This window comes from Psittacula echo, assembly GCF_963264785.1.
Source record: "Psittacula echo genome assembly, chromosome: Z".
Taxonomy (NCBI): domain Eukaryota; kingdom Metazoa; phylum Chordata; class Aves; order Psittaciformes; family Psittacidae; genus Psittacula; species Psittacula echo.
Genome location: NC_137742.1, coordinates 22,866,010 through 22,891,456, shown reverse-complemented (window position 1 = coordinate 22,891,456; position 25,447 = coordinate 22,866,010). Strand labels below are relative to the sequence as shown.

Here is a 25,447-nt window from a genome sequence, read left to right as displayed (position 1 = left end):
TTAATCCAATATATTCTTTTCACCTATCCTCCTGTTGTATTTCAGCATTTTTTGTAGATTTTTCACAACCAGCTTAGAGTGAAAAATAACCCCTAGAGCCTAAGTACTCTTTGAATGAATGTATACACACACACACAGAGACTGTTACAAAACTAAGTTAAAAAATTGAAAGTGCAAGAATTTTAAGTGTATTACTTAAAATATATTGAAATGCTCAATTATAGTGAACCAAAATTGAGGGTGCTTTAACTTGGAAAAAGCCACACAGGCTTTGATATAGCATAATTAACTTAAAATTTTTGCATCTTCAGTTCATTCAGCTTAACTTTCCTAATGCTACATTGCCTGCACATAAATACTAGTCATACAGTAAAATTTCTAAGTATACATAGGAACTGTAGGAACAATGTACCATGTCTTTTATTTCTCACATGCATACGTGCCGAACGAGAAATACAGAACTATTAAAGAGTGCTAGATGAGCAGGAGGTTAAAATATTCCCACATGTTTTACTTCCTTGAAAAAGGTAAAATTTACCTCTGTTATCTCTGACAGGGTTCTCATTCTTAATAGGCACCACAGCTCGACGAGTCTATAAAGAAAGAAATATGTTACTCAATCACCATCTTACTGAAAATGTAAATTGCAGTCTCACTTCTGCTTCTTTCCAGTGAATGAAAATAACATGACATCAGCAATAGAAAGAGGTGATTGCTGCCAAATCCCTCCATGAAAGCCTAGGGTGAAAACTACTTGAACTATATACATACTCTGTTTCAAAACAATCTCCGTAAACATTTTTTCCTTGAGATATATTTATTTATATAAATATTAGTTCCCCAGTTCCTCTCCACCAAAACTATTACTAAAAAAAATTTATAAACTCATATTCATCATAGGAAGAGAAACATGGTTATCAAATAGCTCCACAGACACAAAAGTTGAAGTGAAAAATTCAAACATAACAACATGTATAGGAGTACTACAAGTTTAACATGAACATGTTGCATTGATACTACCAACCTTCAGGATTTTGTTTACTTTGGCTGATGGAGCAGGTGGTGGTAGTGACTCTGGACCAGGTTCAATATCTTCATCAGGTGCAAGATCTGGATTAAGTGAACATATACTCTCCAAGTCAATCTGGGTAAAAGAATATAAAAAAACATTAATGAGTCTTAAAACAATATTCACCCTCTTCATTTCTCCTGCTACATTTGAGAATAAACATTAAATGTATTTAGCTGGTTTTACCTCACAATTTGTTAAGTATACAACCTGAATTATCTTGTTTAATGTTCACTAAAAACAGTGTAACCTTTGGTCTTTGTATTAGTTGAAAATACACCCTTCAGGAAAGGTATGAACTAAAAATGACCAGGAGATATTTATGATTTTGCAAACTTATTAAACTAAACCAAAAGTAGACAGTATAACTGTGGTAATTTGACAGTTACTGCAAAATATGAAAGGTATTTGGTAACAAGGTATCTCAATTCTTTGAAATATCCCTGGCAGTGAAAAATAAGCAGACAAATTACAACCACCCAAGAAATATAAGCACAGTTGAATCCATGTTGAATTTATCATGTTTTGGGTTTTGGTTTGTGGTTTTTTTGTTTTTTATTTTTGTGTGGTGTGGTGTTTTGGGGGGAGAGGGGGAGGGAGTGTTTTTTCCTTTCAGTTTCTCACTCATTTCAGTTTCTCACTCATTTCAGTTTCTCACTCATTTCAGTTTCTCACTCATTTCAGTTTCTTATTTTCCTTTCAATTTCTCATTCAAAATACTGTACAATGTATGGGGGAAGGGGCAAGATCTTAAAAATAGCTGGCTTCAGATCTACTGAAACTTGGTTTTCTAAAAATCTGAAGTAGCTTTAGTCTCTACAGACTCCCACTTCCCCTGACTGGACCTTTCAAAAACCTCACTACTGTAGATTCTCTGTGGCCAGAGGGCCAAGCTCTGGTGATGAGATCACCAGGACCATCTCACTTTTTCTTTTTTTCCTCCTTCCTGTGTTTTCACAAAACTGGTGAAGAGCAATTATTTCTGAGATGCTTCACCAAATCTTGGCTGAAATTGGCTTACACGGTCCAAAATTTAAAGGAAGAGGGAGTACAAAGATGTTACACACAAAGACAGAGTTTCTCAAGGAAAGCAAGGCTGGAAAATTATTGCCAAAACTACATACATCGTAAACAAACTGGCAGTTAAGTTCCTCAATAACACTAAACAAAAAATCTCTCTAATCTAGCTTTTACACCAGTTTCCTGTCCAAACTCAGGTCACTTCTCTCAAAAATTTAATTTTTCTACTTGTAAGAAGAGGATAATGAGGTCAGCCTTTGTTAATCAGATGAAAATAACTACTTAAAAGCTATGACATAGCTCAGAAAGTCAAATTCCATACAAAAGAAACCAGCATTTGCCCAGCAGCTTCCCCGCAGAAAAGTCTGTAAACAAAGAATCAAGTAAATTAAGACTTATACCTTGTTTTTGTTTCCAATGCAAATTCCAAAGTAATATTCATGTAGACCACATATTTTTAAAAAGAGAAGAGCTCCAAAATAATTAAGTTTACCTCTTTGCCTTTAGTATCTCCATTTTCAATCCATTCAACAGTAACACTTTCATTTTCTTCATTTAGGGATGTTACCATAGCTTGGTGGATTCGGCCTAGAAAGCAAACACAAATGATCATTTACTAACTGGTGGGAAAGCTTTCCACAAATTATTTTCATTCCTGCACCAAGATATGCAGAGAGAGGCAGGAAGAAGAGGGTTAAAAAGACGTAGATGATAAAACACAAAATGATTCCTGGCCACGCTCTGTGACATGGCTCAGATCAGATCCATCAGTGGAGAAACTAACAGTCAGCATACTAGTGAAGAACAAAATTAATAGAAAACTGAATGGTAAGTAAAGAAAATACTACATGAAAGCTACACCACTTAGACTCTCTTTTCATGAGAGAGAGGGAAAATCCAATACCATGAGTCTCCCACAGGCCATAAGTCTACTAAGGTATGTTCCACATCAGCTTGTCTGTCCCCCTTCTAGGCTGATACTACACCATATGTCCCTATACAGGAGTGAAGCTTACTGAAATTGTACTCTGATATCCATTTCTTATGGGCATCCAGACAGTTGGTAACTTAACTATAATTAAACTGCCAGCAAATACAATATAAATCCTCATTTTAAAACCAGCTGTTTTACACAGACTGCTGAGCTGGAGTTAAGGTGCCACTGCTTTGACTTAGAATCATAGAATAGATAGGGTTGGAAAGGACCTTAAGATCATCCAATTCCAACCCCCTGCCACGAGCAGGGACACCTCACACTAAACCATGTCACTCAAGGCTCTGTCCAACCCCACCTTGAACACTGTGGGGGATGGAGCATTCACAACTTCCCTGGGCAACCCATTCCAGTACTTCACCATCCTCACAGTAAAGAACTTCTTCCTTATATCCAATCTAAACCACCCCTGTTTAAGTTTTAACCTGTTATCCCCTGTCCTACCACCACAGTCCCTAATGAACAGTCCCTCCCCAGCATCCCTATTCATCTCCAGTGAAAGACCCAGCAAGCTCCCATAAAGTACAATAAAACCAACAGGAGTAAGGATTCTTCTTAAATACTGGGTGTACAGCAATTTTATGTCCTACTTGCTAAGCACAGTGGCAAGGAGCAACTGGAAAAGCAGAACAGCCATGCACTTACACAAAAGGATCAGGATCCAGGTGTCACTTTGGTTTCACATCTTTGCTTTGCTCTAAGACTACTAAGAACCGGGGTTTCTAAAGAAAACAAGCCAAATGCAACTGCTCCTCTAAGACCCTCCTTTAATGAGCCACAGCACAGACAAGCAATCCCTCACTCCATACACCCCAAGCCACCCCCATTCCATGCCCAAGACCAGGTACAGCTCCCATTCTGGAGCAGTCCATGCATGTTCTGCTGCTGCTACCTGGCACCCACTGCCAGGCAACAACAGCATGGTTCTTACCCATCTGCTCTGGCCTGCATCTCCTCTGCCTTGTACCTTCTATTCTCCTTCTCTAAAGCTCCCAGACCTCCAGATCCACTCTGATGATTGTTTCAAATTTTTGGTTTAGCCATTTCAGTCATAATTTGACACTTTTTTACAGTTAATGTTCTTATACAGTTGTCGTGGTTTAAGCCCAGGCCGTAAATCAGAACCACGCAGTCTACTTCCCCCCCCACCTTTCTTCCCTCCGCTCCTGGAGGGACGGGGAGGAGAATCGAAAGAATGCAACTCCCACGGGTTGAGATAAGAACAGTTTAATAACTAAGGTATAACACAAATCACTACTGCTACCACCAATAATAATAATGATAAAGGAAATAACAAGCAAGAGAATACAACCGTTCACCAACCGGTACCTCACCCCCACCCTGCCATGATCCAGCCCTTCCGGGAACTCTCCGTTCTACATCCTGGGCATGACGTGCTGTGGTATGGAATACCTCTTTGGCTAGTTTGGGTCAGGTGTCCTGTCTCTGCTTCCTCCCGGCTGCTCCTCCTCCCTGGCAGAGCATGAGGCTCACAAAGTCCTTGGTCAGTCTAAACATCTGTGTTATCAGCTCTGTTCCCACGCTGAAAGTCAAAAACACAGTGCTGCAACAGCTACTAAGAAGGAGAAAAACTGACTGCTACTGCTGAACCCAGGACAACAGTCTAAGCCTCTTAGGACCTGCTGAGGACAGAAAAGCTTTGCCTGATACCTTGAATTATGGTTTAAACCCAATCAGTTCTCTGTTCCCTCTCAGCTTCTTGTGTTCCTCCTCACTGGCAGAGCATGAGAGACTGAAAACTCCTTGACTTAGAGTAAGCACTGCTGAGCAACAACTAAAATATTGGTGTGTTATCAGCATTGTTTTCACACTAAATCCAAAACACAACACTGCACCAGCTATTAGGAAGAAAATTAACTTGATGCCAGCCAAAAACAGGACACCGACCTAACAGTACAAGTAACAAATGTATACTGTTAATATTAATTTTATTGCAAAGGCTGCCTAAACATTCACACCTAGTTAAAAATTAAGCAAGAAGAGTGACTACGGGGAAGCATCATGGAAGGTAACAGCAAATCTGTGTACTCTAATATGACGGGCAGAGGAAGAGACTAACTGAAATTCAGGCAAGGCATATCACCAAGGGGGTTCACAGGGCAGGTGGCCCCCCTGGGCAGCACTGCTTTCACATCTGCAGTGCACATCTTTTACCAGCAACGTATATTACACATATAGTTACAGCCTCTGCACTTGTCCTTGGCCAAAGCATAAGATTCACTCCACCACTAAAGACAGTTAAGTGGGTTTTTTACCTAGGAAAAGCCTCCCCCTTTGCTTCACTTGGCTCCCTTCCCCCAGCATTCACTCGTTTTTATTTCCATGACCCATGCTTTGTCTTACTAAGCCCTTCCTTTTGTGCTTCCCGAGCACCATTCTCCTGGTGCCCCAGCTATGTGCACTGCATCTGTCCTGCATTCTCCACCGAGGCACGGCCAGATGTGCGGACAGGGACCACCACCATGCACAGGCACTCCTTCCTTTCCCCTCACTCTAAGGAGGTTGTACAGGCATGCATCCTGCCCTCAAGACTCCTCCTGAATTCTGCTGGTGGCTGGGCTGAAGCAGCCGCACTAAGCATGATGCTCTCTCTCACCTTATTTTCTTGGATGAGCATTTCTGTGCAAGTTTTCTTTGTGTAAGGTCCTCAGCACCTTTCCATCAATTTTTCTGCATTTAATAACCTCTTTTGTACAAGAACACTTTGTTGTAGAGCTGTTTCAATTAGCTATCTGGTTCGCCAGCGAAGTAGCAACAGAAGCTACTATCTTCCTGTGGCAATGCCACCTTGCCACTCCCACAAAGAGCATGCTGATAACACATAAGGAGAACAGCAGTGTGTTATTAGCATTGTTCTCAGACTAAAGCCAAAACATAGCACTGCACCAGCTGCTAGGAAGAAAATTAACTCTATTTAAGCCATACAGGGACACAAAAACTGTGGGAACTGGAAGACACTTAATTGGTATAATCTGCAACTGTTTTAAGGCTTGATCCAGCTGTCAATCCAGAATCAACAGAAATATGATACATTAAAAATGCAAGTTTAGCTAAACACATTCTATACAATGATAATAAGCTATAGTATGTGTCGTGGTTTAAGCCCAGGCCGTAAATCAGAACCACGAAGTCCACTTCCCCCCCCACCTTTCTTCCCTCCACTCCTGGAGGGACGGGGAGGAGAATCAAAAGAATGCAACTCCCACGGGTTGAGATAAGAACAGTTTAATAACTAAGGTATAACACAAATCACTACTGCTACCACTAATAGTAATAATGATAAAGGAAATAACAAGCAAGAGAATACAACCGTTCACCAACCGGTACCTCACCCCCACCCTGCCATGATCCAGCCCTTCCGGGAACTCCCAGTTACATCCCCGGGCATGACGCGCTGTGGTATGGAATACCTCTTTGGCTAGTTTGGGTCAGGCGTCCTGTCCCTGCTTCCTCCTGGCCCCTTCTCCTCCCTGGCAGAGCATGAGACTCACAAAGTCCTTGGTCAGTCTAAACATCTGTGTTATCAGCTCTGTTCCCACGCTGAAAGTCAAAAACACAGTGCTGCAACAGCTACTAAGAAGGAGAAAAACTGACTGCTACTGCTGAACCCAGGACAGTATGTTACCAAATCTTACAAATTTTGAAGAAAAGCACTATTCAAAGTTAAGATGTGTGACACTGTATTAGCCATGCAGCCATCATGTAAGTCCTATTACCTTCTCCTGTGCTCTACTACTTTTGACATAGAACGAATAACAATAATAATTTAAAAAGGCTTTATCTTTGCCCTAACAAGGGAAAAGAGATCAAGGCAGGCTGATCAATGAACAGAAAATACTGAACTCTCTTCACAAACACAGTAAGCCAGCATGCTGTCACAAAAGAATCACAATAAATCTTCCATCTCTGTGCCAGATTTCATCTATTCCCTGGCCAAGAAAATCAGAACCGAATAAAAAAAATAAAAAAGAAAAAAACAGTAGAAAAAGTTATGTCCATCTTTCAAATATTCTCAAAATGTTCTCAGCTTAAATAGAAAATGTATACTATAATGTTTAAACTGGCAATCTACCCATACAATTTTTTCCTAAAAATTCTTTCGTGTTACTAAAAGTTACACGTTATTGATGTGCCAGAAAGCACATTTACATCTTTACAATTGCCTCTTACTCTCTGCAAACAGTATTCCATTATATTTTTCTAGTACACAGCTGAATACAGCAGCTGGGAAATTCAGGAATGCCAGCAACCAATTAGGCTGGCATAAACCTCGTCTAGCATATAAAGCAAGACCAAGCTGCAAATACTAAAGCATAAGAGCCAAATCAATGTGCATAGAATGGTTGAAAGGTAACATCCCTGATTTCTGGTGCATTTTCTAGAGTCAGTATCAGAATATGAAATGTAAACATGCCTATGAAAACACAAACATGCATTAGGACAAAGAAAAAGAAACAAGTGGTTCAGAAAGACTATCTTCACGCACACATCAAAAACAAAAGAAAAAGAAAGTAGAGTCATAGTGCTAATACGTTGACTCTTCACTTGGCATTTCTTTAACTTCAAGTGCCTTTCCTCACACAATTAGAATTCACATCACAGGCAAAACCTTTTCTGGGAAGTCATTCCATTGTTATATGGCTCAAAACTAAGGGAGAAGTTATTTGAAAAGGCTACTACTTGTGTGAATATGTTCTGTCATACAGTGCGTGGCATCTGGCTTATCTCCTACTGACCAGAGAATGTAGAAAATATTTCTGCAAATACAGCAATACAATACTTTACAATTACCTAAGAAACATAAAAGTTACAAAATTCTTCCCCTAATCAATACAAGCGAAGAACATCAATTCTCCATTCCCTCCCTTCCTAGTCATCTGATGAACATCTGACAAACAGAAGAAAGCAAGCATAAACATCTGCAGAAATATCAGATAAGTCTCCTCTATTGTAAGAGTTCTTAGGGTAGCTATTCGTGCATAAAAAGGTTCAGAAAGTACCAGCAAAAGCAAATAACCAGGACTAAATCAAACATTTTAACTAACCTCAAAGGTAGCACTGCCAACAGACTGCAAATACCAAGCTGTACTTAGATTCCTATCCCTAAGCAAACTGAACAGTTTCTACTTGCAAAATTTCTCCAAATCAACAAAATTTTGAAGCACTGATCAATGGCAGTACTAAAACCATGGTACTAAAGCCATCTTCTTCATACTTTTCAAAAACCTGTGTTAGCAGTATTAAATATTGGTTGATGTTTTCCAAATTACATCCCAGGAAACAGCTAACATGTAACTCAAACCCCTTTGCACTCTCCAAGATGACTCAAGAAATAAGGCTGGAAAAAGACCACAGCCTTCCACACTCTTTCTCATAAAATTTCAAACCCCCTCACCCTCCTAAAAAACACTGTACTCACAGATCTCATGCAAGAGTTTTGTGAAGTTTTAGAAATATCTTTGAGTTGTAATAGTTACAAATCTACACATAGGCTCTGGCTCAGGCCAGGGACAAGAAAGGTTCATAATTTCTACTATGATCCTCTCATTCCTCCCCCAAAAACAGTAGGAGGACTCTGCCCAGCAGCGTTATGCTATGACTACACTACAGTTGTTTAGTCTTGTCAGCTCAAAGTCAGGCAATCATTTTTAGCAGGACCAGGCTATGGCAATGCTAACAGACCCAATACTCAGTAAAGGAAACTCACAGCTTTATGTTATATCCTTGCCACATCTTTAGTAGCACAAATGTGTTATATTAGCTCAGGCAGTGGCCCACTAGCAGAGCGCTTAGCTTTCTAAGTGTATCAACACTAGATGTTTCATAGATGCATGCAAAAATATACTAGAGCTTGACATCTGCTACAGAGTCCTGCTGAGGATGACCATTGCAACAGAAGCTGCCCAATCCCTTAAAGGATTGCAACAGGCATTTGTGAAATAGCTGAGATTTTCCTAATCACATTAATGAAGGATTCATCTCTCATCTAGAGACACCTGGATAGGATTGACCTTCACCTTCTGCCACTTGAAATTCAAAAAGTAGGATCACAAGAAGTAAAATTTTCTTCACTCCTTTGAACATAATATAAACTCCAAGTTGCATATAAAATATGTATGTGTATATATATGTGTACATACTTTTAGGAGGAAAATGAGACTGCAAATCCAGAAGCAGCATTTACAGGAATTACCATGGTCCAGAACACAGTCTCCTGTGCTCTGGGCTGCAATCCTGGCAACTCTTATGGAAGGGTTTTCCTGCTGTCACAAAGCTCAGGGGGGTGCGAAATAATCCTGTATTCACCCAACAATGCCTGTAACCAGACTTGCAAGGACAAAGATAATTTGAGGTTTGGTGTCTCCAGCAATGTCAACTGCGGCGATGTCCCTGTGCAAGCAATCAGTGCTTGCCATGGTCTTCCCTGCACTACACTGACAGTCCTGCTGCTAATCCCCCAAGGGAAAAACAGCAGTTACTAGTGACAGATGCTTCTGTCTCCACAACAGAAAACATGTTTGTGGATATATGAAACTTTGAAACAAAATAACATCAAACAGGTAGCCTATTTTCTTTGTATCTACCACAGTTACACTCCAGATTTGTTTTACTTAATCATATACACTTTGGTTTTGCCAGCCTTCCTTGTTGTCTTTTCTGTTACCCTAGTTACAGTGTTATCATACGCAGTACCTGACTTATTTCTAAAGCAAGTTCTTAAATATGTATAAAAAAAATATAATTTTAAAGATGTATTTTAATATTCATTGTGAATGATCCCTAGCTACTAACTCACTTTTATTCTCTAAATTATTACAGCAATACCCAAGTCCTTCAAATGACAAGCATGTTACAATCCCATTTTATGATCTCTGTAAACCTCTACAGTGTAACAGACAGGGATTTTGGGAACAGAAACTCATATTCCCCAAATAAAGTTTCCCATATCTGCCTGTGTATTTCAGCTTTGAATTAAAATTCAGCTTATTCTTGATCCCATCTAGAAAGTTACCAAACTCAGAAAAATCCTCATCTAAGATATGTATCTGATTTCTGTGCAAAACCCAATCAAACAGTGGTTGAGGAAAACAAAGTTCACAGATCTTACTGCAGTCCACCAATAAATGAGGAAGGGAAAAACCCCAACACACACACATGCCACAAACAGCACATTTAATGTCCCTCATCCAGAAAACAGGACACAAGTGATTTTTTTCATTCCCCTTGCATTCAACACCAACAAACCCATCCACTCCAAATCACTAAACTGTCCTTTGCCATGCTCAGTCTAGCTGAACTTGTTAGCTGGCGGTACTCTGCACCTTCCCTAAAGCACCTACCTAGAGCTAAAATCCCAGCACTGCTGCCACAGCTTATGTTTCTCTAATAACCATGAAATCTCCAATCTTTTCACATTGTGATTCATTAGGTTTTTCTGCTGAAATTTTATTTCGCAAGCCAATATGTAAAATTTCCCTTTATGCTCAAAACAAGTTTTCTGTGGTTTCCCCAATTAAATGAACATTTTGGTTTTTTACTTCTCTTCAAGGCAAGTCCAGTTTCTTTAGGGGGGCAGGGAGCTAATACTCTTTTAAAGCACATTTCAAAGTGCATTATTTTACACTAATGAGTTCCTCCTAAAACATCGTCCCTTTATTTGCTTTCAGAAGCTTCAATTGCCAGTGAAATCAATGACAGCCATCCCATCTGTCACAAGAGTCTTTTAAGGCAGGAAAGATTGATTGTCTGTGGTGTTGGACTGTTCCATACTAGAGTCAGTTCTGATTGCACCACTGTTGCGCTTGCCTGATTTCATCAAAGATGCTTCTTCATTAACATGGCAATCGAAAGGGAGTAGGATTCAGATCCCAAATCTGGAGCAACAAAGATGGGTGCTGTGCCAGTACAGTGATGGGCATATAGCCACCACAGAAGTGATAATATACAGTGTTATATATCAGTTAACATCATAGTAAGTAATTCATTGGTTATTCCCACCCAAAATGAAATCACCCTGAGGTACACACTGGATTTTCCCATTTTCCCTGCATTACCCACCAGGTATATCTGGGTACCTGAGCAAAAGCAATCCCACAAGTGGGTTTGCCTTTACCTGAAGCAGGAATAACCCAGACTGTCTTCCCCAGCAAATTCTTTAATGTGCACCACAAGAACTTCATCCCCTTCTACAGTATGTAAAAGTTCTGACTGGGCTGGGCCAGCCCTGTTGGCAGATCCTCTGGTGTTGACCAACCAGGTGGCCTTCAGTAAATGTGTATCCCAATGTTTGAAAGTCCCACCACCCATTGCTCTCAGTGTAGTTTTTAACAGCCCATTGTACCGTTCAATTTTCCCAGAGGCTGGTGCATGGTAGGGGATGTGATATACCCACTCAATGCCATGCTCTTTGGCCCAAGTGTCTATAAGGTTGGTCCAGAAATGAGTCCCATTATCTGACTGAATTCTCTCTGGGGTGCCGTGTCACCGCAAGATTTGTTTCTCAAGGCCTAGGATAGTGTTCTGGGCAGTGGCATGGGACACAGCGTATGTTTCCAGCCATCCGGTGGTTGTTTCCACCATGGTAAGCACATGGCACTTGCCTTGGCGGATTGCTGGAAGTGTGATACAGTCAATCTGCCAGGCCTCCTTATATTTGTACTTCAGCCATCATCCTCCATATCAGAGAGGCTTTAACCACTTGGCTTGCTTCACATTTCATGTTCATGGCTAACTTGTGTGATAGTGTCCACTGTCAAGTCCATCCCTCAATCACAAGCAAATGTATATGTGGCATCTCTGCCTTGATGGCCTGAGGTGTCATGGGCCCACTGGGCTAAAAATAATTCACCCTTATGTTGTCATTCTAAATCCATCTGAGCCACTTCAATCTTGGCAGCTTTACCTACCTGTTGGTTGTCCTGGTGTTCTTTAGGAGCCCAAATCTTGGGGCACAAAAGACGTACCTTCACCACCAGGTTCTGCAACAGGGCAGTGATATCTTAACTACAATGCAGCAGGACAGATGGGTTTACCTCTGTGCTGCAAGTTACTCTGCTTCCAGAAGTGAATAACTAATGAATGGGAAAATCAAGCCAGTCAGTCCTAAAACTGATCTCAGAAGGCATACTATTAGGTTGAAATTATTAGGTACGCTGTCAAATTCATTATCGTTCTTGTATTTAACTTCATCTGAATATTTTTTCATACTCTACTTTCTACTTCTACTTTCTATTTTTATACTTTTATACTTCTACTTTCTACTTTTTTTTTTTTTTTCATACTCTACTTCATACTTTACTGAAATTCAGAGAAACTTCATAATAGATCAATACCAGTAATACTGCACAAAGCCTCTCCCATACTGACAAGAAAGCAGGACTAAGCTCAGGTCAGGTCACCCTGCACTCAGCCCCAGGATTCAGCACTGCGTTTACCTGTTCCACCTCTAAGACAGCAATAAATAGAAAGAAGCACTTTGGCATTTGTCCTCCACTATTTGCTACTACTTTTAATCTAGGCACTACACATTTCTACAATGTTTCGTTTAGATTTACGATTTTTCCCATTCTTTTAGTGTAAAATCAAGTAGGTTGAGCAGTTATCACTTCTAAAATTGATGTCAATGTTATGGCCAATTGCACTATGACCTAAAATCCTTCTATTCAGTTATGCTGGTTTTGTTGTTGGGGTACCACTACATTCATTCTTTTTTCGATGGGGTGTGGAGGCAACTCCTGTAAGGCCCTTTCCCTTGCTGTCAAGTTAGATTGTGTCATACTCTTACTGAAACACGGCATAACCCATGACCAACCTTGTCATTCTCAAGCAGCAGGCAATGCCAGGTTGCAATAAAAAAAAAAAAAAAAAAGAAAAGAAAAAAAGAAATCAAATCCTGGATATACTTCTGTGTCTTTTCTAGACCCACCATAGACAGAAACTCTCAGACAACTGGCACAGGTTAGCTCATGTTCACTACAGCCCTGGGACAGACCTTTCACGGCACATTGCTCACAACTACAGCACTTAGTGCCCAGCTCAGGCTCCTTAGCTGCGCCTGCGGTGGCAAGTAGCAGAGCTGCAGAGCAAAGCAGGCGGTGCTGGGGATCAGATATTCACACCACACACTTCAGAAGGGACTGGGGGGAGTCTAGCGTCACGGACTGAACACCTCTTTGAGTGCATCATGTACATATCTGGAGTGTACCTTCCAGCTAAATTTTATCCAGAAGGAATTTTGTGTACTCCAAGGCCACTTTCAAAGTGAACTAAAGCATAGCATGAGGAAGCAACGGATGATCAGAAGATGCATGTCCAAAGTCCATTTTCTGTTTCAACTGAAATCCTTCTAACAGATGCATCCCTGTGGTCCCAAGCGGCATGACTTGAGCCCTAAGATATCTCAATTTTTTTTACTGTTATTCACCCTAACTTACACAAAAGTGAGAAAACTGCTTTGCATCTTCCAACCATGATGCTTTTAAGAACATGAACAGGAGCATATGCTGTACATCTAGGGACATATGCAAGCGTATGGAAGTGCAATGCTTACTAAAACACAGAAGGACTGTCTGAGCAGTAAGAGACAAATGATGCAGTTCAGGTCTCCTAAGAAGACGTCAAGGAAGTTTAGGTTTCCTGTAAGAGGTAGGTCATCTGGTTCACTCAGATGGGAGCCTCAAAGTGAACCAGCGCACGTGGACTGAGAATGTTCATGGTACCAGGACATGAGAGTAAGATAAATTTACAATCTGAACAATCCAGACCATGAAATACTGTAATCCTCTGTACAAGAAGATTGCATGCAAACAAGTGCTAATGAAGGACAGGACTGGGGAAATGAAGCATTGTCTTCTTTTAGGATACAGGCCTTTGAAAATATTAGCTGGAAATTTACACATCATCTTTCAACCTAGTGTTCAGTCACACTCTGAATTACACTAGTTGTGGACCATTGGGCAAGACAGCATTTTGGGTAGTCAGATGCCATGACTTCAAAAGAGCCTCTCAAATACAAGGGAGTACACAAAAAGGTGGCAAATGAGCTTCAACATAGACAAAAGAAAGTTAATGCAGCCAGAGAAAAATACTCTGTATTATGGGCATACAATCCTGAAAATGAAACTGTAAGTTACACCTCAAGTAAGAGATCCTTAAGTTAACACAGTCCTTTTAAAACTTTGACTCAACACGCAGCTACAACAGAAAAAAGAAGACTGTAAAACATAAAAACAAGTGCATTTTTGAACTATAAATAAAACTTTGTTACATGCACATCTCAAGTACTGTGGCACTATTCTTCACACCTCAAAAAAAAAAAAAAAAATGCAGCAGAATAAGAGGAGGTAAGGAGAAGGACATCTAAGACAACAAAGAGAATGCAGATACCAAGGTGGGTGAGACTGCTCACTTTTGAGGAAAAGACTGGGTGGATTTGACTGCACTTTACAACAATAAAGGACAAAATGAGTAGAAATCATTATTAAACAACTCCTGCAACACTGGAGGTGGGAGCATTCCCTTAAGGCACACTGGTTGCGGTAATGTAAAAGCAGTAATGTACTTTTCCATGTAGCAAGCAGGGAACTTTCCAGTCTTGCTTCCAAAAGAGGTTGTGGAGGCAGACAGTGTACGTTGGGTCAGAAAGGTATTCAATAAATTCAGACAATAGGTCTACAAATGGCTATTTAATAGGGCTAGGCAAAGTTGTACTTCTAATATCCCAGCTATAATTCTGGGTATCAGGGGAAGACAAAGATTGCAGACAGTAATAAGGCTGACCTGCTTTCCCTATATAGTCTCTCCTATTATTGTTGGGCCCCATGAACCATCACTTCGATTCACTGGAGTACTTCTTATGTAGTGGTAAGTGTACTTTAAAGAAATGGAGGAACCTCCAAAAAAGCAGAAACACTTCATTAGTGTTTTGCTGTGGGTTTGTTGGTTTTTTTTTTAAATAATCACATTCTCCAATAAAAGTCTTGTAAAGGGGGAAGGGGAGGAAGTTTTCATTTGCTTTTCTTAAAGTAAACTTCTTCACACAACAATCTCCCTTTGAAGTGTAAAAAAAAAAAAAAAAAAAAGCCTAAAACAAATTAACAATAATCTACTTGTTTTCAAAATTCCTGCAAGGTTTTTTAACACTACTCCCTTTCATGACCCATATAAACCCCCTTCAGTTCTTAGATTTAAGAAAGATGAAGCAATCAGAGCAGCAAGCTTCATTCAAATAAGAACAAGATGTTAATGTATGCCATGATAGTATTATCTGTCCTCTATTACACTTTCCTTTTACTGCTGCTGTGTAAGTGAAGGTTTTCATTCAATTTCTGGTATGACATTCACATTTCCTATTAGTTGACAACTTGTAAACAAGTTCCAGGAATAGTTCAATGTCCTCTCATATATTTTTTTAACTTCATAAAACTGAATATAATTTGACATATTTTTGTACATTTAGTCAGCAGTTCCTTGGAGCATTTACGACAATTTCACAAGCAGCTTCTTTAAAATCTTTTAAAACTGCTTCTGAAAGTTCCTCTCCAGAATACTTTGCTATATGCTTTTGCAGAACAGTCTTGTGTGTTCAGTATAGATTTCAATGCAGTTATGGTATATAGAAGCAAAAACAGATTCAGTCAAGTATTTCTTTCAAACAGCACTGGGGTTTAGTGGATGTTGAAATTTTTTTAGCAACAGGATTTAAGATTGTGGTGGATTCCATCAGTGTGGTAAATACTCCCTGCCAAAAGATTGAGATGACTTGGCCAGTCTTCTGTCTCCCTTCCTCCTTCCTCATTTTGTTTGTTGCCTGAATAAATGGCAGAGACCTTCTTTTCATGATTTTCTCTACTTTCTCTGAAGCTGACAGTAGCAGCCTAGAACAATACCTTCCTGCGTCACACAGAAAATTTCTACCAGCACTTTCTATAGTTGTTTCCAAATAGTAGCATTTGCCTTTCATAACCCACCCTGTCCAACAGTGTTTTGTTGTCTGTTTGCTTTTCCATGTCCCTTACTTTACTATGATTTGTTAGTAAGAACATGTATCATTACTCAATTTATTAGAGCTGCAGACTATTGCTTCTGGTTAAAAATCAGAAACCTGTACCCTCGAATGCTGTATTTTTCCCTTATCTCCACAAGGTTCTAAAAGCTCAAACCAACAAGAAAACTAAGTAACATTTTAATTCTGTGTTTGATGAAAGCTTATTATAACTTAAAAATCATCAGGTTGTGATTTATATTCATCTCATTCATCATGATCTGAATTCAACAACATGAAAACATAACCCAAAATTGAATCAAAACCTTGGAGCATTCCAAAATCCAGGCGTGTATGTGCTTTTCAAACTGAATTCATCCCCGCTGCCTTCTTCCTAGAGCCAGAGATCTCATGATCACATCGCTATGCATGCCTGCATCTCTAGCAAATGCTTTTATAGATCTGTCTGAAATACACTTCAAAATCCACATGTAGTTCAGCCACAAAGAGAAAGTAACAAATTTTAGTGACTGTCAAATACGCACCACTGTGTAACAAAAATCCTAAAGCAAAACTCTGCAAGGGCACAAGTATGCAATGCACCCTTCTTCTGATGAGAAAGTTTAAAGCAAAGCCCACCTCCGTCAACTCACACATTCAGTGCATTCATCCACTGAAGGCAGTTCTTAACATACTATCTGTAACTAACAGAAGAGACTGAAAATACTCATGCTTCCAACACCTGCGATTACACAAAGCTGCCATTGCCTGACAGTAGCCATGAGAAGCTCAAACTAGCACTTGACAAAACTTCAGTGGAAACTTGAAAGATAGTAACATTCCCTTGCACGAACAGCATGACCCCCACCCCCCATCAAAATGAAGCAACAGTAAAAGACACTTATTTGCACATTACCTTAAGTCACTTTGTTACTGCTTGCGATTGGATAATTAGTTTCACAGTGTCAATGTTGCAAAAGTGGTAAGGAACTCATCAAACTAATCTCTTTACAAGTCTGGGAAACTTATTAGCAGGTTATGCTTGATGCAAAAGCAAAATTAAGAAACTCTACTACCTCATTCAAGTCTTTAAGGAGCAAATTTCTTCATTCTTCTTTCTCAGAAGTCAAATACAAGATCAGAATTAGTGTTGCTAAACAAGACCCCATTCAAAACAAACAAAAAAATCCCAACAAGTGGCTTAATTACTAAATCTAACTGATAATTCACATTTTTTAAAATGTCACTTAAAGTTTTGGTTGGGCACACAGTTTTATAGCATTATCTTCAAGAATCTCTACCTACAGCTTTTAACTAAACAATTCTAAAATTAACCTGAGTTCCTAGCAACCTGGAACAACTGAATTTAGACTGTAAAGAGTCTTCTAGGCATGTTCTGCTCATGTAAATGATTTAGTCCACTACACACATTTTATAAAAGCTAACAAGCATAAGCCTGATAAATTCATTTTCTTTTCCAGGAAAGGTAATTCTGATTTTTCACATAGCTTTATTAACTTTTGTCTAACAGATGTAAAATCCAGTTTTACATATTTAACAATGGCCAAATTCAAACACAGCAAAATTAACTGCACAGAACACTTTTTAACAGGGAAATGGCAATGTCATCTTTGCAACATCCTCCCAGAGAATGACAGTCTGTGGCTGCTCTATTTTCCAGGAGTGATTACCAGGCATGGAGAAGAATGGCACAAGACAAGAACATCTACCCCCTCCTCTACCTCCAATGGTATCTCCACTTGAGAAAAATATTTAACATGGTAGGTGCACTCTACCAACTTCCAGTGACTCAACTGTTCATGGATGATCTAAGCCACAACTGACCTGTTTACCATGTGTGCCTTCCAGGGACATGAACAAAATATATTTCTAGAGTATCAAACACAGTCAGTACTGCCTCACAGCTAAACACTTACTACAGAATTCAAAGCATTCCTTTACAGAGGTTAAAGATGTGGGAAAATCATGTCAGTCACCTGTCTACCTATATACTGGGAACACTATAGGAAACTATAGTGCTTTTTAATTCGAGTGAAAATAAAAGAATGGTACTCAAACAGCAATATAAAAAAAAATAAAGTTTTAAGGAAAGGAACAAGGACAGAAAAAGAAGCAACAGAACATGTGTCTGCACATACACAATATGAACAGATTTAAGTATATAGCTAACAGTAGTTTAAGACAATCTACATCTGGATTACAATAGTTTTAGTTCCCTGCCCGCCCCTCCACCTCTTCCTCCCTCCCTCACTTCCCCACAGCACATTTAACTAAAAACTAACACAGATGCAGTGCACAGACAAGCAGCCCAGAGTTAAACATCTCAAACAGCTGTGGAATCACATCAATAGCCAAAATTAACTGTCACTAACTTAATTATGATGGGTGTCTAACAATCTTACGTGTGTATAAAAATATCTCCTACAACCCAGGAAAATTTGACGCAAAGAATATAGCTATGAACATTTGTTTTAGTGGCAATGTTCAGTATTAAGAGCAATTTAAACAAAACCCCAAATACCAAGTAGCAGTACAACCCCAAGTATCACGTCACAATAAAACCCAGCAGTTTGGAACATATAACTGCAAGCAAAGTAATTATAAAAGTAATTATTTCCTCCAAAAATGCAAAAAGACTTCTGAAAAGATACAAGTGGTGGAACTGGAAAACATCCATAAGCTTTCAAGCAAGTGAAAAGAATTGTTCATACACCTGAAAGCTTACTTGTAGTTTTGAAACAGTTTAACAGATATAACAAAGAACATATTACAGCTCCACAAAACCTTTCTCCCCTACATCTGGAAATACACACTGAAAGCATCTATGTTTCCAAATAGTTTTAACTATGCTACAGAGGCATGACTATTAAAAGCCTATGTCTTCTTAAATACTCTTCAATTTGAAATTACAAACACCATCCTGCCTGATCATGTATTTTGCTTACTAGACATTCTTACTACTGGATAAAGTCAAGACTGTTTCATAGTCCTTACTGTGGACTTCCATAGTTTGCATTACATTAGAAATTTAACTTACCTCTGAAAGGTTAACATAAACCCTTAATGTACCAAGAGCCATTTAATTCTTTTCCTCTATGGAGTAAACATACTGTGAACAACTATAATGAAGACCACATTTTAGTGTTCACCATGGGCTGAACACAGCATTCTCTTCCTGATCTCAGATCCAGTCATACAGTATGGTGAGGAAGAAAAGCCAAGCTAAAAAACAACATGGGAAAAAGCTTAAAAAAAACCCAAAACAAAACAAAAAAACCAACCAAACAAAAAAAACACAAAAGAAAAAAAAGCATGCTTTATGATGCAAGCAATAAATGTTTAAAAAGGAAGAACTTAAATAAGAACAAAGAAATGAAGCACATTTAGTGCACTCTGTTACTTATTCCTCAAGCACAAAAACAATCACACTGGCCATTCCACAGGTCAAACCAATAAATATGCTACAGATTTTGTGCTCCAGGAAAGGATTTCACCTGGTAAATACTTCATTTCTCTACATTGTCAGAGAGTAAGTGAATGTATTAAAAGACCTCAAAAGACTAATTTATCTTCTAGAGCAAGTAGAAAGAGATACTTCTGCAATGACATTACTCTCAGGTCAAGCATGACCTCTTCCCAAACGATTTATCATCTCTTCCCACCTCAACAACATAGGAAGCTGTGCTTGTTGCCACAGTAGCACAGCAAAGTCTTCATTTCATAAAGATGTAAGAAGAAAAGACAAGTAAAACTGGGCCCAGACAACAGGCCACTATACAGACTGTGAGGAAAGAGCAATAACTTTACCTATCAGAGACAAAGGATAGACTCCCTTACATGATCAGAAAGGAAAAAGACATGCAATGCAAACTGTATAATCCTAGTACCCATGTACAGCTCTAAAGACATATTTGCCAGTATGCAATGCTGTATTAGACATGCTTATGGAGCAAAGATGAGAAGACTGTCTGAAGATTTGGACTCAGCTCTTGTCATTCAAAAGCTATTTATGCAAAACATAGAAGGTCTACAAAAATATCTGAGAAGCTGTGAGTTACAGTGAAAATCCACTTACTGATTAACAAAAGCTGAACTCTTAAAGTGATTTTAAACAGAACAGGGAAACTCCAACACATCTTCCTGGTGAACAGTTCTGTAAGAGCAATCCCCAGAAATGCTGTATGAAACAATATGAGAGCCATAGATAAGTAAGCCAAAATTTTGGACCCACAAGCGCAACCAGCAAGAGCAGATGTGAAATCCTGTGTGTGATCTGACCACAATAGAAGGACAAAGACATGTTGTGTCTGTATGGCTTACATAAGGATTAGGTAATTTAGTCAAATAATCCAAATGTGGTAACAAGAAAATCTTAATCACAGGGAACAAATAGGTGTATGTTACCAAATGAAAGAGTAAAAGCACATTACCATTTAAATCTATCCTCAAGAGCTTGTAAAATAGTGTGACTACCAAAACCTGAAGAGAATTTTTATAGCACTGCTATGCCCTCTATCCTGCTATAAAATCATTGTTGCTACTTGGAGTTGCATGTAAAGATCAAGATCATCATACAGGACTATCCAGCAGACAAGAAGATGCTACAGACTCTCAAAACTCTGAAAAACATCAATTTCACAGATGCTGGACTTTAAAGAAAAAAAAAAAAAGTACAGCCCTGACTGCTACAAAAATTTAAGCTTATTTGTATTTGAAGGTGAAAACAGCTACCATGATGTTTTGGAAAGCCTAAGGAGAGAGAAGCTGCCAGTAGGTTTTTGGACTAGATAGATTATCTTTGACTGTGACCAGTTCCAGCTGCTTCAGAGACAAGAAAATTCTTAAGTAGGCAATTAAAAAAATAACACAGCCACAGGCAAGATTTCTTCCTACCTTCCATCCCAGTTAGAGGTTAATTAAACCCAGAAAGAACTGAAAATACCTTTTATGGTTGCTGGTATATTTTTTTAATTTTTACTGTAAAACTGGATATTCCCACCTTAATATTCTGCTACACTTCTAGCCTCCACCTCCCCTGGTAACAAACTCCTCACAATAACTATACCTAGTCTATTCTCCTTTATCAGTTTAACATTTTCTTTCAAGCACTGACAGCTATCCTGTTCTTGTGTTATGAAAAAATGGGCACAAACTCATGATCTTTCTTTTTCACACCATTTGATGGTTAATCCCTAAAAACTCAGCATTTTTCCTTTCCTGGAAGTTCAGCTGAATCTTTAGTCACTCTTCCAACTACAAGAATGTCCCATTCCTCATACCTGCTATATTATTTCTGACACCACAAGATCAGAATTGTAGTCTTCCTGCTTTCAAAATGAGTAAATATGTAATTAATTTATCTGTCTTTATAAGTATTATTTCAGATCTGCAAAGACAGGGAATAGGAACAGCCTGAGGACAAAATGGACAGAACACAACTAGACTGAAAAAGGAAAAACTATCAGCGAACTAAAGCGCTGCAGGGAATAAGAGATTTATCCGATTTCAGAAGACTGAACTTATGGGGGGGGAAAAAAAAAACTCAGCTGTTCTTTGTGAAAGTAGTTATTTCTTTCTTATCATTAATGGGATAATGCACAAGTGCAAATACAGGTGTAAGTTCACAGATAAAGTGGTAGGCTATTATTATTTAAGTAAAAGGAATCTATCACCAGGCAAATGTCCATGTTTAGACCTCAACAAGAAGCATGATCTGGACAGGAACACTACAGCAAGTCTTCAAGATACCTTCTGGTTACCTCCTGACTTCCCCAAACTTCAGTGTGTTAAGGCACATGTTTCAAGACTGGAAACGCTGTCCACTCTTAGCAATTCACAGCCTAAATGGAAGGAGGTCTTTCTTGTTTCCAAGATGGATTACCAAGGCGTATTTCAAGCAACATGCTTAAACTATATTGAAATAATTAGTAAATCTCAGTAGCAGAAATTATTATAAAAAGCCAACTAGCTGACCACTCAGTACACTCATGTTACATAAGCATAAGTAGTTATTCCAGTTATAACTGGAAATATTACCTGCAACTTTTTATATATATATAACATTTAATATAATAAATAAACATATAATATATATATATATAACATTTATACCAATGTTTACCCACTGAGAAAAAACAGATACACAGTAAGCAGCTTGGCAGCGTCAGTCCTTGAAAATTTTGAGTTTTATCCAAACACTGTTCTTCGTGTGTTTTTGGCCATGATTTCTAACAATGCCCTTTGTTTATACAACATCTATTTTCTATTCAGTCCTATAGGAAATCTCTCATGAAACACTGAAGACTAATTAGAACTAGTCAAGAAGTCAGAATACGTAACTTTTCTTTCCAGAACGTTCTGGATTCATTCTCATATTTACTGTGTTTTGCATGCCTTTGCAATTTTATTGTAGTGAACAAGTATGACTTCTAACATTCATGGTTCACAAAACAGAACAAAAAAAAGCCTCACAAAGACAGAACCTTTTCTGTTACGTTTTCTTTTTATTTAAGGAAAATTAGAGTTATATGGAATTAATAAAACTCTGTATTCAGAAAGGGTTTAATGTAACTGGCAGATGAGAAAAAATTAATTTTTCAAATGAGCCAACTAACAAAGCGAAATATTATTCTTCCCCAGCTTCAGCAAATAAGCAGGTAAATAACATCTAAAAGAATTACTACACATACCTCTCGAGATAATACTTAGTTTTAAAAAAGGACTTCTTATAGACAAGAATATATATATAAAAGAGAAAAAGCTCAGACCAACATATGGCTTTCTCCAAGTTTCTTCAACAGTTTCAATGTTGCTTTCAGTCAAGGGTAGCTGGTTTAATATACAGCCCCAGTTCTCTACCCAGTTCTGGGTACAGCAGATCCAGATAGCTCTCTGTTACTGAACCAGAATACCATATATGAAGACTTCCACTTCATCCTGGCCATGCATCTCCTACACACCAGTACTGCTGGGGTCAGAGCTTCCCCTGTGAGCTTCTGGAATTCACTAATGATGTAGAACCCTAGCACGCACAGAAGTTTTCTACTGTGTTTAGTGACTCAAGTAAACAATTATTGTATTAAATCATATGAAAAAAAGATCATTGGGCACAGTGGGTGGCAGAGAGGGTTTATAGAACAGCACAGCTGACAGAGTCACAGGCAGGAAAACCCTCTTCCCTTGTTCAAAGCAGCTAGGTCAATTTCAATTGCCTGTGTAACCACAGCTCAGGCTGGAAACCCACCTTGTGAAAGGCAATGCAATCTATTGCCGGTTCTCCTTTGATATCTTAAAATGCTCCCTTCCACATACTCAGGTCAGTTTCTCCTATGGCTTAATGGGAAGAGAATGACAAAGCTGCAGTAGCCTGAGACAGAGCAGGCCACCTCCTCCTCCATGCCCAATCAAAACCAAGCAAACCTCACAGTAACCAGGACTGTATGACATGGCAGTCTGGTTGCTCACATGAAAACCAACACAAACAATCAAAACCCTACAGCCCAAGCAACTGCTGTGAAGGCACGCCCCCAGTATAGTACTGATACGTTATGTATTTAATGTGCTGTATCATAGGTGTAAGTGATGCAGCAAAACTTGTAAACCACTAACAGTAATCAAAATAAGTATTATCACATTCAAGAGTTACTGTCCTCACTTCTCACATAAGTGAGCAGAACACTGCAGAGGCAGGGTAGGGAGAAAGCAGCAAAGCATCCTCATGCCCTATTTTCTGAAAGCATAGAAACCAAACAGTAGCATTCATTAGAAGTTCACACAGACCACAGAAAAACAGCTTTACAAGTTGCTACAGTGAGGTTTTCTGAAACCCCAGGCAAAGATCTGCAGAAGTTATGCAAACAGCAGCCAGACCTATCAGATTCTTCATGTGACACACAAGCCATTAAGCATAAATTGAGGGGTTAGATATAACAGTGTCCAGACAACACCGACCATTACTTTATCATAGTGTTGAACTGCAGTGTAGGACACAAGACAGGCAAACTGCATAAAGCTTGCCAGCTGCTTCTTTCCTGCCTAACAACAAAACCAAGCTAGCTAACTTCAGTGCCTTTGACCTCCAGATCTATCCTCCCATAGAAACATCTGCTTATCCTTTAGTAAGCTCCAAAACCCTGAGGAAACTAAAAAAAAATAAATTAAAAAAAAAAAAAAAAAGAAAAAAAAAACACTCTCAACAAAACCACATCTATCTTCCCAGAGGATCCCAGCAAAACCCCACCCTGGTTCAGCAGGCTTCACAGACCTCACAGAGGCCAAGAACAGATGACATATTCACACCCAAATGAAAGAGCTGAGGTCACGGGTGACCTGCCATTGATTCAGCCAGTGAACTTCCCATCTTAGCTCTCCTCTACCAGAGGAACGTGAAGGGTTGGCGCCCCAGACCTGTCACACACGCCTCCTTTATTCACGTGTGTTTCTAGACAGCACCACACATCCTCCCGCTAGATGCTGGGCAAGATGAGGAACACTGGGTCCCCAGTGGAGCAGTAACCACTAGTGGGCATAAATAGCAAGTACTCATCTTACATTTTAATCACGACAAACACCTGAAATAACAACATCAACCCTTTTGTCCAGGGATGGAAGGGCCCGAAGGCATCCTGCCGGCTGTGCCGTGCTCCCAGAGCGCTGCCCGTATACCACACAAGTTATTCCCCCGCGCTGAAGGCCCTTCCGCCCTCCATCACCTCATACCCCCTTCAAGGCCTTCCCCGCTCCCTGCCGACAGCTCCCCGGCCTCTCCCCCCCCGCCCCTAGGCCCCGCTCCCCGCCATTGCCTCCCGCCCGCTCCCCTCGCCCGCCGCACCCCGCCCTGCCGCAGCGCCCCCCCCACCCCGGGCTCCGCCGCTCGCGCCCCGCGCAACCGCGCTGCGCCGCCAAGCGCGAACGCTCCCCTGACAACCGCAGCGCGCGCCAGGCCCGGCCACTCCCCGGCCCCGCGCACACAATGGGCCCCTCGCGCGGCTCCCCCCCCCCCCCCACCACCACCACCACCACCACCACACCACCCCACCCCGCCGCCGCCGCCTCGCTGTCGCACTGACCATCGCTGCGCTTAATCTCCACGTAGATCCCTATCTGGATCTTGCCGAAGTTGGCCGCTGCCATCGCTTCATGGGGCAGCCGGGCAAGTCGGAGGCGCTGCCGGCCAGGCGTGCGCAGGGCAGGAGGGACGGAGCGCACGGTACAAGCAGCGAGTGCGGCGGCTCTGACAGGGCGGGAGGGAAGGGCAGATGGATGGACGAGAGAGAAAAGGCGCCGGCCGGATATAAAAGGCGCTTGGAGCCTCTGCGCCTGCGCGCCGCGCGTCACGGCC

The 25,447-nt window shown here is 40.1% G+C and overlaps 1 protein-coding gene across 3 annotated transcripts in view; it reads right to left on the bottom strand.

Annotated features, from left to right (window-relative positions):
• The window catches only part of KIF2A (kinesin family member 2A), a gene marked incomplete at its 5' end in the record, with an annotated part of 57,745 nt that extends 32,506 nt beyond the window's left edge, over nt 1-25,239 (bottom strand). For all 3 annotated transcript variants that reach the window (XM_080637835.1, XM_080637836.1, XM_080637837.1), the window contains 4 exons: nt 539-593; nt 1,025-1,144; nt 2,583-2,677; nt 25,176-25,239. In XM_080637835.1, coding sequence (XP_080493961.1) covers nt 539-593; nt 1,025-1,144; nt 2,583-2,677; nt 25,176-25,239 — 334 coding nt within the window. The remainder of the gene's footprint in view (nt 1-538; nt 594-1,024; nt 1,145-2,582; nt 2,678-25,175) is intronic.
• Nucleotides 25,240-25,447: the final 208 nt, after the last annotated feature.